The sequence below is a fragment of the Prionailurus bengalensis genome, chromosome A2 (assembly GCF_016509475.1).
Source record: "Prionailurus bengalensis isolate Pbe53 chromosome A2, Fcat_Pben_1.1_paternal_pri, whole genome shotgun sequence".
Taxonomy (NCBI): domain Eukaryota; kingdom Metazoa; phylum Chordata; class Mammalia; order Carnivora; family Felidae; genus Prionailurus; species Prionailurus bengalensis.
The window spans coordinates 161,272,749-161,288,608 of NC_057348.1; the positions used below are offsets into that span (position 1 = coordinate 161,272,749).

The 15,860-nt window shown below is 41.7% G+C and overlaps 1 protein-coding gene across 7 annotated transcripts in view; it reads right to left on the reverse strand.

Annotated features, from left to right (window-relative positions):
* The window catches only part of EZH2 (enhancer of zeste 2 polycomb repressive complex 2 subunit), a 66,333-nt gene that overhangs the window by 28,635 nt on the left and 21,838 nt on the right, over positions 1-15,860 (reverse strand). For 3 of the 7 annotated variants that reach the window (XM_043589817.1, XM_043589818.1, XM_043589819.1), the window contains exons 2-3: positions 13,144-13,267; positions 12,457-12,585 (exon numbers count right to left, since the gene is read on the reverse strand). In XM_043589817.1, the coding sequence (XP_043445752.1) occupies positions 12,457-12,585; positions 13,144-13,260 (246 nt within the window). In that variant the 5' untranslated portion in view covers positions 13,261-13,267. Of the gene's footprint in view, positions 1-1,761; positions 1,941-12,456; positions 12,586-13,143; positions 13,268-15,860 lie in introns of those variants that run through there. The other 4 variants (XM_043589822.1, XM_043589820.1, XM_043589815.1 and 1 more) reach the window with 4 other exon arrangements.

Here is a 15,860-nt window from a genome sequence, read left to right on the forward strand (position 1 = left end):
AGCCACAATCTTCTCCTGTTCCGCACTTTGGCCTCTGATACAATTCTTCATCCATCCGTCCAATAATCCAATAATATTAGCAGTTAACATTTATTGAGCACGTACTATGTTGCAGGCACTGTGCTAAGTGCTTTATATATATCTTAACCGCTCCTCGTGTCAGCCTTTAGCATCGCCACCTCACAAACGAGGAGACTGAGGTTCAGAGAAGTTCAGTAACTTGCCTAGTCAGAAAGGTAGTAAGTTACCAAGCCGGGAAGGAAGCCGAAATCTGCCTCCGCCACCCAAGAGCTTCCTGGCTGTGCGAGGCTCCCGCCGTGGAGCGGAGCGGCTCCCGGGGTCAACGAACAAGCACAACTGTGCACTGGGCGCCGCACGGGAGGGGCGCCTCTTCCCCCAGGCCCTCCTCTTATTCCTGGTACTACCAAGGCGCCTCTCTTCCTCCTACCTAACTGGGTAAGCTTTGGGGCAAGGAGTGGTTATAATTACTGAATCAAGTACGATACACTGTCCAGTGATCTGAAGTGCACAGTAACTGTAATTTCTTACCAAAAAAAATTAGAGTTTTGAGGTTTTGTTTTACACCTGGGGGAAGTAAATTAACACTGTGACTTTAACTCTCAAGATTAGCCTCCTTTAAAGCTCAGGGGGTGAGGGAGAGCGTGCTGCCTCTCCAACTCTCATGTATCCACCTGCGTTACTCAGCGTCTGAACCCAAGGTCATACTTAAGGTCAGACGACTTAATATTCGATTCTACTACTAGACAGGAGGGACGCTGGCTCTGCCTCATCTGTTTGCTCTAAGGATGCAGAAAATACTCTGAATCTACTGAATGAGGTCTGCTGACGTTTCCCCCTGAACAGAAAGAACTTCGAAAAGCACAAAAGATGGCAAAGGCTGTGGCACTTAGTACCACCTCCAACCCCACGACGCTGTCACACCATGACCCCGTCACCTTAATCCTGCGCCCTGCAGTCACCAAGGGGCCAGAAATCAGCTCTCTGAGAGCAAAAGCAGCTGAGACAGTGTGGTTTTTACCTCTCTGTCTCGCAATGATACTCAGCACAGTGTCTCAAAAAAGAGTAGGCACTCAAAAAATGTTTCTGAATGAACAGACTGCATTTGCTAATTTTGCCTAATGGAGATTCGCTCCAATTTCCCTCTAAAGCTAAGCGAGCACCTCCTTAGAAAACTGAAGACCTATACCCACACCTCATGATCTATGTAGTTATGTCTAGAAACCGATCCCATTCCTTAACTATTAACCTTAACTAATAACCATATTCCTTTCATTTATGAAGTAATATTCAAATGCAAAAGCATTTGTTGGTAAAACAAGTTTGGGAATTCTTATTTATTGACTTAACAGAAAAATTACTCAAAAAATTCCAGTTACTTACCAGTAACTTTTTTTTCTTTGAAAATGTATCATCCTTGACAGTTTATGTAATTAAGTCTCATATCACTCAGAATACTGAAAAGGATTTTGACCTCATGGGTCTCCAAAGCATTCTACCTGATCACAGTCAAGGGTCCTGGACTCAGGAACTCACTAGGAGACCTACACATCAACAAATAAAGTTCTCCGATTCTAGTTCCTACTTGAGGATCACACAAGGAAGTTACTATAGATGACTCATCATCAATGGTAAGTAAAGAAGGAAAAAAAAAAACTATTGGTTTATCAAGGATGCTACATTTTCAGAGAAACACAGCTTACTGGTAAGTAACTGGGTTCCTCTGAGGATGGATAGACTTACATCAACCAGCTGGTACAATAGGCGACTGTGTGGCTGGACCACTGGGAGCTGGAGAGGGAAGTCAAGCCAAAAATAGTAGTTGTAGGAGGACACAACCAAACTGAGACTCTTGGCAGAAGGCTGGTTCCAAGTAAAAACTGTGTTATGGAAAATCGTAGAGGGAAGAGCAGGTGAATGGCCTGCAGGGAAGGGAAAGAAATTAACACACCCTACTATGTGCCAAGCACTGTGCTAGAGACTTTACCAAAGTTAACTTCTTTAAAATTCACCACTACCCTATGAGGTCGGTATGACTCCCCATTTCACAGTGGGACATCCCAAAGGAAAACTGCCATGGCCATTTGGTCTCTGAACAATCTTTACCATCAGAAGGGTTAAGTCCAACTTCCGGATAGTAGGGGGAAAAAAATACAGTCAGTTAGCCAAGTTAAAAATATTCTTGGATACTGGTTGGTCCATTTAATTCATGCCAGAGACACAATGAACTGTCGATATCGTCTTTCCAAGTAAAAACAATAAGGAACCATCTCACACCTAAGGCGTAGGAAAGAAAGGGTCAACTGCCACCCAAACTAGAGAAAAGCCGAGGAGGATTTCTGACACTGCCTCTACTATTCTTCAAAATCACAGCAGAGAAAAGATAACACACCCAAATTTTAAATTAGCCAGCCCTTCTGGTGAAAATGATAGCGTACACAATTTAATTTCAGACTGTTTTCATGCAAAGGAAGTCCTGAAGACAAAAACTGGAATGAGACAAATACCAAGTTTGGGTCAAGAGAAGTGAGAGAGAAGGGAGTCCCTAACCAGGTCTCGGGAGCGGATCAGGAGAAGGGGGGTCCAAGAGACGAGAGGCTCCAGCAGGACAGGGTCAGAAAGAAAAACCGGGAAGAAAAATTCCTGACCAGAGCCTGACACAGACGTATTTAGTATAAGGAGCAAATCGAGGGTGTTGGAGCTAAGAAATCAAAGAGTGGCTCATCCCAGGTCGTACAGTGCTTCCGCTGTTCAGTATGTGATAGAGCCGGCCGACCCGACTGGGGAAAGGACCTCTCTACCTGCAGCACAGGGGTCCTGTGGGAGTTCACTCGAGCATCACAGAAAAGATCCTTTGAGGGCCAGTTCCTATGCTTCTTAGAAAACACACCACACACACACACACAAATGCATTTAACACAGAACACAGAACATTTGGAATGCAACTTCAGGAAATTTCAACTCTTAAAACTCTCCCCCGCATCCTAATTTCAAAAGCCTGATTCTGAATGAAAGCAACCATAAAAATACCACCTCGTTAATCCTATTAAAACCCAATGCACAGGGAAAACCCAATGCAGTCTGGGGCCAGAAGGGGGCTACCGTAAATCATTCCTCATAATCTGCAGTTTTGCTACAAACTCCAGTTTTGCTAATGTAACTGGAAATCAGAAATTGAACAAGTCAATACATAAGTTTTGGTAAAACTACAAAACACACAAAAGGCACAGAAGCAGGTAACTAGAGCCATGCAAACTCAAATACCTAACTCAAGAACAGTCCTATGAGCAAGAAATATCATTTGTCACTGAAAAAATAAAAACAAGCAAAAACTAAGAAATGGAAGACAGAGGTTTATTTAAGTCCCCGGTTTCCATAAGCCGCGGCACCACGATCATTCTGAAGCCTTGCTTCCAGGAGCGGACGTGAGGCTGAACAAGTCAGGGCACCAGAGGCCCGAGTTACGCTGGAGACACCAGACCCGCACTAGGCCGTGGTCTCTGAGGAGAGGCACTAAGTCCTGGCTCAGGTGGAGATCTGCTCTGGGGACCACCACTCGGGTAGGCCAATTCGGTTGATCTTTGCAGGAAAGATTTGTGACTGCTCCTTTACTGTCCACTGACTACTCAGTTAAGTAGTGTTGAAACAACTAGAAAAGCTAAAAGAGAAAAATATTAAAAACCAAATCCTCCACTCATTTTTCATACCAAAGGAAATTCCTAACAGGTTAAGTATCAAAATATACAAGTGAGCGGCATGGGCTGGCTCAGTCGGTGGAGCATGTGACTCTTGATCTTGGGGTTGTGAGTTCTAGCCCCATGGTGGATACAGAGATTGCTTAAAACTAAAATCTTTAGGGGCACCTGGGTGGCTCAGGTGGTTGAGCGTCCAACTCTTGATTTCAGCTCAGGTCGTGATCTCATGCAAGATCAAGCCCAGCGTCAGGCTCTACACTGACATCACACAGCCTGCTTGGGACTCTCTCTCCCTCTCTGCCCACCCCCCACCCCCCCCCCCCCCCCCCCCGCTGACACACACACATGCACCCACACTCTCTCTCTCGACAATAAATAAATTTTTAAAAATATAAAATAAAATAAAACAAAATCTTTAGGGACACTGGGTGCCTCAGTCAGTTAAGCCTCTGACTTCAGCTCAGGTCATGATCTCACAGTTTGTGAGTTCGAGCCCAGCATCCAGCTCTGTACTGACAGTATAGAGCCCGCCTGCAATGGTCTCTCTCCCTCTCTCTCTCCACCCCTTCCCACTCTCTCTCTCTCAAAATAAATAAACTTTAAAAAAAATTTTTTTGGGGGGCGCCTGGGTGGCGCAGTCGGTTGAGCATCCGACTTCAGCCAGGTCACGATCTCGCGGTCCGTGAGTTCGAGCCCCGCGTCGGGCTCTGGGCTGATGGCTCGGAGTCTGGAGCCTGTTTCCGATTCTGTGTCTCCCTCTCTCTCTGCCCCTCCCCCGTTCATGCTCTGTCTCTCTCTGTCCCAAAAATAAATAAACGTTAAAAAAAAAAAAAAAAAAAAATTTAAAAAAAAATTTTTTTTTAAATAAATAAAATATAAACATGAAAACTAGAGAGATAATTTATAATCTTTACTTTCTAAGCCTTTAGAAACACAGAAATCGAAAGAAATTCTAATTTGACTGCGTAAACGTTTAAAACTTCTATAAACCGGTATTTGCCTAATAGTATGAATAAAGAATTTCTTCTTCTCTCCCTATAAGGTACACCCTACTATTCTGAAATTCTAAATATGCCCAGTCATCTTTTAAAATGTTGGACAGTCTTGGGGTGCCTGGGTGGCTCAGTTGGTTGAGCATCCGACCCTTGATTTCAGCTCAAGTCATGATCCGGGGTGGTGGGACTGAGCCCTGAGTCAGGCTCTGCACTGAGCACGGAGCCTCCTTGGGATTCTCTCTCTCTCCCTCTGCCCTCTCCCCCTCTCAGGTTTTCCCTGTCTAAAATTTAAAAAGGGAGCGCCTGGGTAGCTCAGTCAGTGAAGCGTACAACTCTTGATTTTGGCTCAGGCCGGGTTCATTGCTGAAGGGTGGAGCCTACTTGGGATTCTCTGGCTCTCTGCCTCCCCACCTCACGCGCAAGCTCTCAACACACGTGCGTGTGTGCTCTCTCTCAAAATAAACTTTAAAAATTTTTTAAAAATAAAAATTGAAAGTGACAATTGCCCACATCTGAGAAAAATTAAAAATAACTAAAGCTTTGGGGTGCCTGGGTGGCTCAGTCGTTTTAAGCATCCAACTTTGATTTCAGCTCAGGTCATGATCTCATGGTTGAGGAGTTCAAGCCCCACATCAGGCTCTCTGCTGCCAGTGCAGAGCCTGCTTCGGATCCTCTGTCCCCCCTCTCTCTGCCCCTCCCCTGCTCACACTTTCTCTCTCTCGCTCTCCCTCTCAAAAATAAACATTTTAAACGTTTTTTAATAAAAATAAAATAAAACTTTCATGAACCAAAATACACCAGGAATAACATCAAAATGGGAAGGGAGTGGGAATCTGCAAAACATGATAAACAACTGAATATTTAACAATATACAAAAGGTCCTTAAAAATCCTAAGAAACAGTCCAACCTAATTTTAATAGATCCAACACCCTAGCAGTCACTTCAGAGAAGAAATATAAACAGACAATAGAAACTCAGCCTCACTGAATAAGTAAAGAAAGCAAGCCAACTGTAATAACGTCTTACCTATCACACTGACAAAGATCCAAAAGACTGGTATTACGCGTGGGGAACAGAGAGGAAGAGACACTACCATAAACAGCTGGTAAGGAAGGTGAAGATGGAAAATCTTTTGGGGAAACAATGTAGTAATATCTATAAAAATTTAAATACGCAGGGTGCCTAGGTGGCTCAGTCAGTTGAGTGTCCAACTCTTGATATCGGCTCAGGCCACGACCCCAGGGTTGTGGGATCGAGCCCAGCTTTGGGCTCCGCACTGAAAATGGAGCCTGCTTGAGATTCTCTCTCTCCCCCTACCTCTGCCCTTCTCCCCGCCTTGCATTCTAAAATAAAAAAAAAATTTTAACTTAATATGCATATCCTCTTGACTGAGTAATTCTATTTCTAGGAACTTCTACAAAATTACTCAATGATACAAAGATGTACAATGAAGGGTATTCACTAAAATACTAGTTGCAAAAATAAAAACTAAAAATAAATGTTTATCAATTAAGAATAGGGCAGGGAGCCTGTGTGGTCAGTGAGTTGAGCCTCAAGTCAGGCTCCGTGCCAAACCTGAAGCCTGCTTGGGATCTCTTTCTCTCTCTGCCCCTCCCTGCTCCCACTCTCACTCTCTTTCAAAACTAAATAAACCTTCAAAAAAAAAAAAAAAAAAAAGAATAGGGCAATAAATGATGTTATATCCAGTCATCAAACACTGAACACTGCATTCTTAGAGAATGAGGACCTGGACAGAGGATTTAAAGTGACAGCCCAAATGTGGGGGGTGGGAAGATATGGGCAAAATGGGTGATGGGGGGAGAGATACAGGCTTCCGATTATGGAAAAAGTCACAGGAATAGAAGGCACAACATAGGGAATATCGTCAATGATACTGAAAATAGTATATGGTGACAGATGGGGACTACACTTATAGTGACCACAGCATGAGGTATAGAGAAATCACTAGGTTATACACCTGAAACTAATGTAACATATGTCAACTATACTTTAAAACATAGTTTTTTTGTTTCAGTGATGGCCCAAATTGGCAGGCACATTTTATCTGGCTAGTAACCTTTTATTTTTTAAGTAAGCTCCACACCCAACATGGAGCTTGAACTCAGGACCCTGACATTAAGAATCCTGGTTCAGACTGACTGGGCCAGCCAGGCATCCCTGGCCAGAAACCTCTTAAAATAAATAGTGTATTATTTATATATGACAATTATTTATACAAAATTTACATAATTATTTGTTTAATGATAATAATAAATATTATCATTATTAACATATTATCATATATAGAGAAAGAGATCAGAAAAAAATCAAAAATCACAGGAGTTGTGCTACAGAAACTTTTGCCGTCTGTTTTATATTATTTCCGTGTTATCTGAATTTTCAAGAGTCATTTTGCAATGGCCTTTTAGTTGAAGAGAACAATAAGAAGTTTCATTAACCCAACAGATATTCATGTGACCTGGTATAAAGCTGCCTCAATCGATATAAGGTAGCTGAGAACTCTGCCCAACCCCCCCAAACGGTACTCAAGTGGTATTCTTTTATAAAATCTATTAAAAGAAGATAAAGCAGAATCCTAAGCAGTAAATTTCAGTCAATCCATGTTATCCCAGAAGTTCAAGGTCTAATAAAATCTTATTTCTCTTATTTCTTCAGAGCAATAAACAATTTTTAACAATGCAAGCTAGACAAGCACTTCTTCTGGCTCAACTGGTTTTTTAAATGGCTGTCAAAATTTGGTCTTGCATTTTGGGAAAAGAACTGGTCTTTGTAGATCAACGATTTTTGGTCTTGATCTTTGTAGTCAACTAAACAGGTGACAATGTACGTAAAATACCAACTATTTACACAATGTTCTAGCTGAAAACCAGCAAACTAAAAGCAACTTCTGGTTTATTCGTTGCACAAAATAAACATTTGACATTTTTGAAAAACTCACTTTTCAAATAAGAGAGAGAATCTTAAGTTTAAAAAATAAACTCATACATCAAGTGTATGATATATATTTAATTACAGGATATTGATAATATAAACTCCGACATCTCAAGTGACCTTTTTTTTTTTTAATGTCCTTTTGGAAAAGCATTATAAAACCCATTAGTTTCCTTTCAAAAAAAAAATAATAATAATAAAAGGAAAGCCTCCTTTATGGTCATTTTAGAAAATGCTCCATCTATTTCAGCCTAAAGAAATCCAGAAAGTATGGAAACCAATGTGACAATAAACTTCATATATTGGAAGAAAAAAAAAGAAAAAGAAAAGAAATCCAGAAAGGAAGCAAAGGCTGAAATGATGTGAGAAGTTAATATGGTGGGAAGGACTGGCAGAGTTAAGGAAGACAGGACTGAACTCTCCAAATAACACCAACCAGCACTCAAGAGAGGCAAAGAGCAGCAGAAAGCGACTTAGAAACCAGTTCCTTGAGGCAACAAGAAAGGATGGCTACGTTCAGACTGACAGCCACCCATTTATTTCTAAGACATGAGAAAAATGACCCAGCTCGCTACCATATTTGCTCAAATGGCTGAGAACCTAGACCTCCTGGTTCCACAATCTCAACATTTACAAAGGAAAGAAAGCACGTTACTGTATTTAAAGTTGACGGTGTACTGAAGAGGGCTAAATTATGTACTAGGTACACTAGCATATCTTTGTAAATAGTAACTAAATTTCTATTTACAATTAACGGAGGAAAGTGCATTATGAGTCAATAAATAATGCAATCACGTGTTTATGTCTAAAGAGACCACGTTTTTGTCTCCTTCAATAAAAACAGCAAGTCCAAACTGCAAACATATAAAAGAACGTACACTGTTATTTTGATAGAAGCCTCTTCCCCCTCCAAAAAATAATCTGTAAACATTAAATGTTACGTGATGAACTCATAATCATTTCAAATATTACTAGGAAAATCAAAATTGTTAAATTGTTAAAATTGTTTAACTCTTGGGGCACCTGGCACCTGGCTAGCTGGGTTGAGCGGCTGACTTTGGATCAGGTCATGAGCTCGCGGTTCGTGAGTTCAAGCCCCGCCATCTGCTCGCTGCTGTCAGCGCAGAGACAGCTTCAGATCCTCCATCCCCCTCTGTCTGCCCTGCCCCCGCTGGCGCTCTCAGAAATTAAAAAAAAAAAAAAAATGTTAAAAATTTTTAACTCTTCATAAATGAGGACTATGATGTCTTTCTAATGATGCTGCTTGTGTCAGACATCCTGAAGTAGCTCCACATTTAAACTGACATACAAAATTCTTGCCATTTTCATCAGTAAACATGACACAAAATTCTTACAAGAACATTAAATTCTCCTGAGAATCTGGAAGTGCATATTGGCGGGCTATTTTTAAATTACTAAACCAATCCTACCACTTGCCCAGAAGACCCGTCATTTGCACAAGCCTCTTTCAGTCATAATACACACAGATGATAAAAATCTCAACATGAACAATCGATGAAGTAAAGCGCCTTCCGGTTTTTAGCAAGAAATGGACAAATGTTCAAAAGAAATGCATTAATAAGAACTACAAGAGTAGCTCCTAAACCAGTTTCTTCATGAAAACTGGAAAACAGACACGACAAAGATCAGGACTACTGACATGAAGGCTTACAGGAGATCAAGTTTTTTGACTGAGAAGACAAACTAGTGAAAGTCACCTATACAAGCACCTGATTGTATACACAGCCACATATTACATCGGTAAGGTGCACAACCCTTGGTGTGTATTTCTCTTAGTGACATTTTTCAAACGAAAGCTCCTTCAAAAGATTAACTGAAGGGCAAAGGAGATCAATGTCAAACATACAGCCACTGTCTTCAAGAAGTCAGAACTACTTTTAAAAAGAAAACTAGGGGCGCCTCCTGTGCCAACGTTCGACGGGCACTTCCGCACAGGCTCTATAACCTCGACGCCGGAAAGTGAGCGGCCGCAAGCGCCTTCGGGACACACGCTAAGAAAACGGCACATGCAAGATGTGGCCTCTAAGTGCAACTGCAGAGCCCCTTGATCTGAAGTCGGCGTCGAGGGCGGTCACCCCATCAGGTCACAGCAGCCTGTGTCAGACGGTCTCCGCTAAATTAACCCAGACAAAAACCTGTCGTTTTAAAACTGAACACATCTACTTTACAAACACAGAAGGGACTGAAGTCTAAGACTTGAGTGAAAAACTGAAATTGTCATTGAATGGTGTTCAGGCCACAAAAGATTTCAACTGAAGACGCAGCACTTGCAAAGGATCAGCTTATAAAAATAAGCAGCTAATTAAAACAATGTTATAACAGCACTTCCCAATGTTGAAGGCCACAGATGTCAGGTGTTTGGAGCAACACTGCAGTCTGAACTTCTGCCAAGCCTACTACTAGGAAAGTCTTTGCAAAACACACTACCTCTTATTTCCCCTCCTGCTTCTGACCTACTTCGGACTCCCAACTTTTAAAGCATATAAAAGAAATTGACGTACAGCTGGGAATGCTCAAACCGAAGAAAGATAAACACGGATAGACTCTCATCTAAAAAAGTAAGGAGATCAGACAGAGATCATTAAAGTCCTTTTCAGTCCGAAAATTTTATTATTTTTATTGTGAGAACGCCAAAAAGCTTATCACAAACTGTATAAACGTTCAGCTTCCAAATGTCAGCGATGATGGTTTTAAAGGGGGAAGTAAAAGATGAATCATTTGAAGCAGAATCAGCTCTCAAGAGTAGCTCGAAAACTAACAGATTTGACCGGGTCAGAGTTCCAGGCAACAAAAACAGAGTTCCTGAGGCTGGGGGTGATTTTCCTCCTTTCCCATCATCCTATTTTGTGAAAATGGTTTTTCCTCAACCTGCATGGGGCACTAAGTTTAGAAAAGAATTTTGTTCTATTAAAATGCTAACTTCTTCTACAATTTCTCATATAAACTCACATTAAAAAGTTAGATATCTTTACACTCAATAATTTATCTCCATTTGACAAAATTAAAAGCAAAATTCAATCAGTAAGTATTCATTTGAATAATCTGTACTTAAGGTTACATCATGAACAATTCAACTTGGACATAAACAGCGAACTTGACTCCTTTTTTAATGTGTCTGAGCAAAGTGTACTCTTCTAGGCCCACATCAGATCATTAGAGCAAGCAAACTGACTGAAGTCTTCCAAGGCTCAGTATCCTCATGGGGTGGGGGTGGGGGGGGTGGGGAGCATAAGATGACCATCACAAACATTAAATGAGGTTCACATGTGCAGAGTACCCAGCACTGGGTCAGAAATCATTACTGCCATCAACTTTTACTTATAAATAAAAGCTGGACTTTTGGTAGCATTTTGAGATTTGCAATGGGTGGCAAAAAGCATGTACTCCATGTGTCTACTTCCTCCTCCAGATTTCTAAGATCTATTCCTCTGGGGAGAAGGAACAAGGTTTCTTTTTCCTTTACCTCAAAGTTTCCAAAAGGTCACCAGACAAAACTTTCACATAATTACTTAGAAGCCCCATCCTTATTCCTTTTGAGAACATTCTGACTAGCATAGAAACGAATTCCTTTCACCCTTAATATATGAATAAGAAGTCATTTACCCCTAACACATGGGCCCTGACCTATCCCAGATGGTGCGGAAGGTGTTAGCAGGATATGATATTTATCTACACAACTGCGAGCCCAGTCTTTAAAGAGGGGTCACCTGGCAAAATGAATAAATGACTAAGAATCATTCCAAGTCATGTGTCACCACCGAGACCACCACACCATGACCCAGTCACTAGGACTGGGCTACTGTGACAGCACCGACAAGTTGCTCTGAAGCCAGCGTGTCACAATCTCAACAGGTCTCACGCGGTAGCAAATTCTTGCTTATTACAGTATTTCATAAATATCATAACCTCACTGAACAGAGCCCACTGTCTAGATGCTTTTTCCATGTCTAGACATTCAGATAAACAATTACCCACTGCACGGTGTAACTTAATAAACTCCAAAGCGCTTTCTTCCTTCTGTTTTGATGCCCTTGCAAATAGCATTCCACCTCCTATGCCATCCTCTCCTATATAAAACAGATACTTAAACCAAAATGCTTTGCATAAAACCCTACTGACTGGGTTCTATAGTTTTTAAGCTTCTGCCATTTTCTTCTCATTTTGCTGCCACTGTGTCTCATGTGTCATTGAATTATAAAATCTGCCATACGTTTATTACCTTCTTTTGAAAATAGGATTAAGATCTACTTTCTTCATTTAGAAAATGCTATATAAAAGGACTTCTGATCTCTCAACACTGAATTTAAAATTCTTAGAGAGCCTTAGAATTTGAACAAAATGTTCCAATAACAAATAACTTTCTTAGTGCGTGAATATGCATGAAAAGGAAACATTTCTTGTAGCATGGCTAATTCACACTAAGGGGCAGAAAGAAAGATAACTACGAGTCAGAAAGCCTTGCTCTAAATAGTGATCTGATGAGGACGTTAAAGAGTATTTAGTTTAAAAACTTTTTAAAATCCACAATCCTATAAAAATCTACAAATCTACCTGGTAACAGTGAAAATATATTCTAAACGCTACAGCTCTCTTACAGGAGTAGCTCGTAGTGTTACCTAAGGCAGCCACCAACAGTTAGTTGCACATTAAAAAGAAATAGCAGTGAACAGATGGACTTCCAGAAGTGAGTGACTTCCTATCAATAACCAGCCAACATTCCAACAGCAAAAACCAGAATGCACTGATAATCACTCCAGTGCGTGAGTTAACCAACCTCCCTGGTCCCGCGCAATGAGCTCACAGAAGTCAGGATGTGGACAGGCTGTATCCTTCGCTGTTTCCATTCTTGGTTTAAGATTTCCGTTCTTTCCAAAATTTTCTGACGATTGGAACTAAACATACTCTTTAAAAAAATGGAGGAGAGGAGAAGAGAAATTGTTCATTGTTAGAAAATTGGTAGTATCTCCAAAGCAGGTTAAAATCTAGTGATTTCTCAAAAATATCAGGAGCATTCCTGCAAACACATATAGATTTTACACTAAACTGTAGTTTCCCCACATTCGAGTAACACAAACACACCACACCTATTATTTTGTCAACATGATATAAAAACAAAATCACAATGACTTTAGAAACACAAAACCATGAAACACATTCCTTTGTATGGGGGTCCAGAGTCTACACATGCAATACAAAAGATACACTAAAAAGACAGTGATTTCTAAGCAGATTGAACAGCCATTAGATTACAATCTTTCCATTATCATTACGGTGCCTGGTACAATCTTTATGCTAATTAAGACAGATCAAGGCCCTTGGCTTCCAAGCCTTCGTTTATCTTTACTATAAACATGACCTTGGCTGAAAATGGACCCTTTGCAAATTGAAACTTCTCTTTGGGGGGCGGGGAGGGGGAACGACCCTTAACCGTAGGTGCACTGCACAAAAGATAAAGCTGTACCTTAACTTCGTCAGCCCGCCTGAACCTCTTGAGCTGCCGCAGCCGCATGTACTCTGATTTTACACGCTTGCGCCAACAAACCGGTCCCTTCTCAGATTTCTTCCCAGTCTGGCCCATGATTATTCTAAAAGCAATGGTTTCATATTAAAATCACTAATCTAACCAGCCTGAACATGATCACTTGCGTTTCAATCCCCAGCAAACTAACAAACAAAGTAAATAATACATGACGCTGTTGATACTTCCAAGAAGGGGGGGGTGCGCATTCGTTCTGTAGGGTTAAATGTAAAACATTTCATTCAAAGTTTAAACGTTTACTTAATACAACTTTTAAGAGACGTTTTGAGTTACAAAGGTTCTCTACTCCCAAAGGACAACCGTCTTACAGAAACGTGATCGACCCCATTACGGAAATAACTCTATTACAGAAATACTCGAACAAGCTGGGTTTTAGTCTATGAGACTTCTGGAGCAAAAAAACAGACACATACTTTTAAGTTTTTGATCATTAAATTAGCAGCTACAGGCATAAATGAAGAATGTAACTGAAAAAGGGAAATCTGAAACAGCAAAATATACACACAGCACTCACAGTAGGAAGTACACAGTACATCGTCTGGTGCAAACTCAAGCATTCTCCCCGCACACTTTTAATTAACCAGGCTTCTCACCTTCAGCACAGGGAGAAAAGTCTGTACTTTTGCCCCCTGTGCCACCTCTACTCACACGAGGGATGTCCCGGCCAGCAAACAAAAAATGCAGCAAATGCCGAGTAAATTCTTCCACCTTATCTGTAGTTGCGGGCTCTAGGAAGCAATTATGTTTGCATGTGGGGACAGCCCATCATTCCCCAGATGCCGAAGTCGTAACACAGAGTCCCCATTTTAAGTCTAAACCAGAACATCTGCTTCTCAAAGTATTAAAATCAAACTTGTGAAAAAATTAAATATAAATAAATAGAAAATCATACTTGTATCTTCAAAAGATTAGGACAGTTCTCTGTCAGATGGTGCAAGGTGCAAAGCCGTCACACGAAGGACGTTTGCTTTAGTTTATCTAAGAGCAAAGGAAAGCCAGAATAAATAAAAGGGGAGAGGGAGACTGACATTTTGCAAAGAGCAGCAGACCAGCAGAGAGGAGGTTGGGGGGCTGCAACACGGTCTGGGCACCAGAGGTGAGGGCGGCTTCTGAGACCACACTGGTGAGGAGAGAAAAGGAACAAGAACTACTGAAAACTCGGGGAAGACTGAAGTATAGGAGGGGATGATGCCCCGGATTGAGCAACTGACAACTGAGCAGGGCTTCACTTCCCCGTTGGAGAAAGCCCTCGGGCAAAGAGAAAGCGCCTAAGGAGACAAGATCTGCAGGAAGGCAGGGAGCCCAAAGGTCAGCGGGTAACTTTCTGTCAGAAGAGTCACCCACCGATGACAAAGAAAGCAGATGTGTGGATTTCTCAGGCTGAAAGAGGGGCAAGACAAGCGCGTGATAGACTAGACAGGCCAGACCGTGACTACACAAAGACACAGAACTTGCCCTTAGGGAACTTAGGTCCCACCCAACAAGGCTGAAAAGAAGAAAACACACTGAGACTTACAGGAAAAAGCAGGAGGTGGGGGGGGGGGGGAGGTAAGGGGCAACAAAGGTGACAACTCAACCTTCAAAGTTGGGCTGGATTTCAAAAGGCCAAGAGAAATCGGAAGGGACCCTAAGGTATGAGCAGAGGACAGCTAGATACGGGACTCTGAAGGCGGGAAGGCCAGCGGGCAGGCCCCATGAGCAAAAATGGTCACCAAACTAGCTGAGGACCCCATATTACAGGCACTGAGGCAATGAGGAGAATAACAGGCTTCAGAACTTGAGAGAAGTCAGCTGGAGGAGGCCACAGAGATAACGTGAAAAGAATAGTGTGACCTCACCTTTGGGCTGCTGACGTAGAGCAAAGATAACAGCCCTAAACCCCGAGAAGACTGAACTCAGGAGGGCGACCCCATCTTTGAGGCAAAGCACACAGTGTGGAAGACAGAAGATGCTGAGGCAGAGCAGAAAGACACCAAAGGCAGGAAGAAACTGGGGCTTTATTTAAGAAATAACTTAGTGGCAATCGTTTGCTTTCCTATCTGCCAGTTAACAGATGAGCTCAGGTAACTCCGTGCAAATCCTTTTCAGACTTCCAGCACTTCAAAGGCCTAGGAACTAGAAGGGAAAGCCATCAGATAAAAAGGGATTATCTTGCTTCATTAGCTCATAAACTCATCACAACTACCCCATCTGCTGCCTTGACAAACTCTTGGTCCTTGGAGGTAGCACCCCTGCACCTGAGGAAAGTTCCAGCAGAACATGGCACTTCTGATGTGAAGACAGGGACTACCACAGTTCATTTTTTTAAGGTACACATTTTATGTGCTGGTGAAGGGGCATCATTCCATCAATCACCATTTCCTGTTTTCAGGTGAGAATCCTCCTTGTTGAATAGTCTGGAATCCCTTCCATTAGTAACTTTATCTCTGATAAAGTATGTCACAATAAAACAGCCTCTCTGATCAAAGGTATAAATGTACAAGTTGCAAGATCAACAAGAGAACATTTCAAAATCGGTTATGGAACCAACCTCTCTGTAAGACAGCATGTATGGATAAATTTCCACGTTTATAAATTTCACACAGCTCTTCCAAATAAAGAAGTACATCAGTGAAGGCTTTAAGCTACAGGATGGTCTG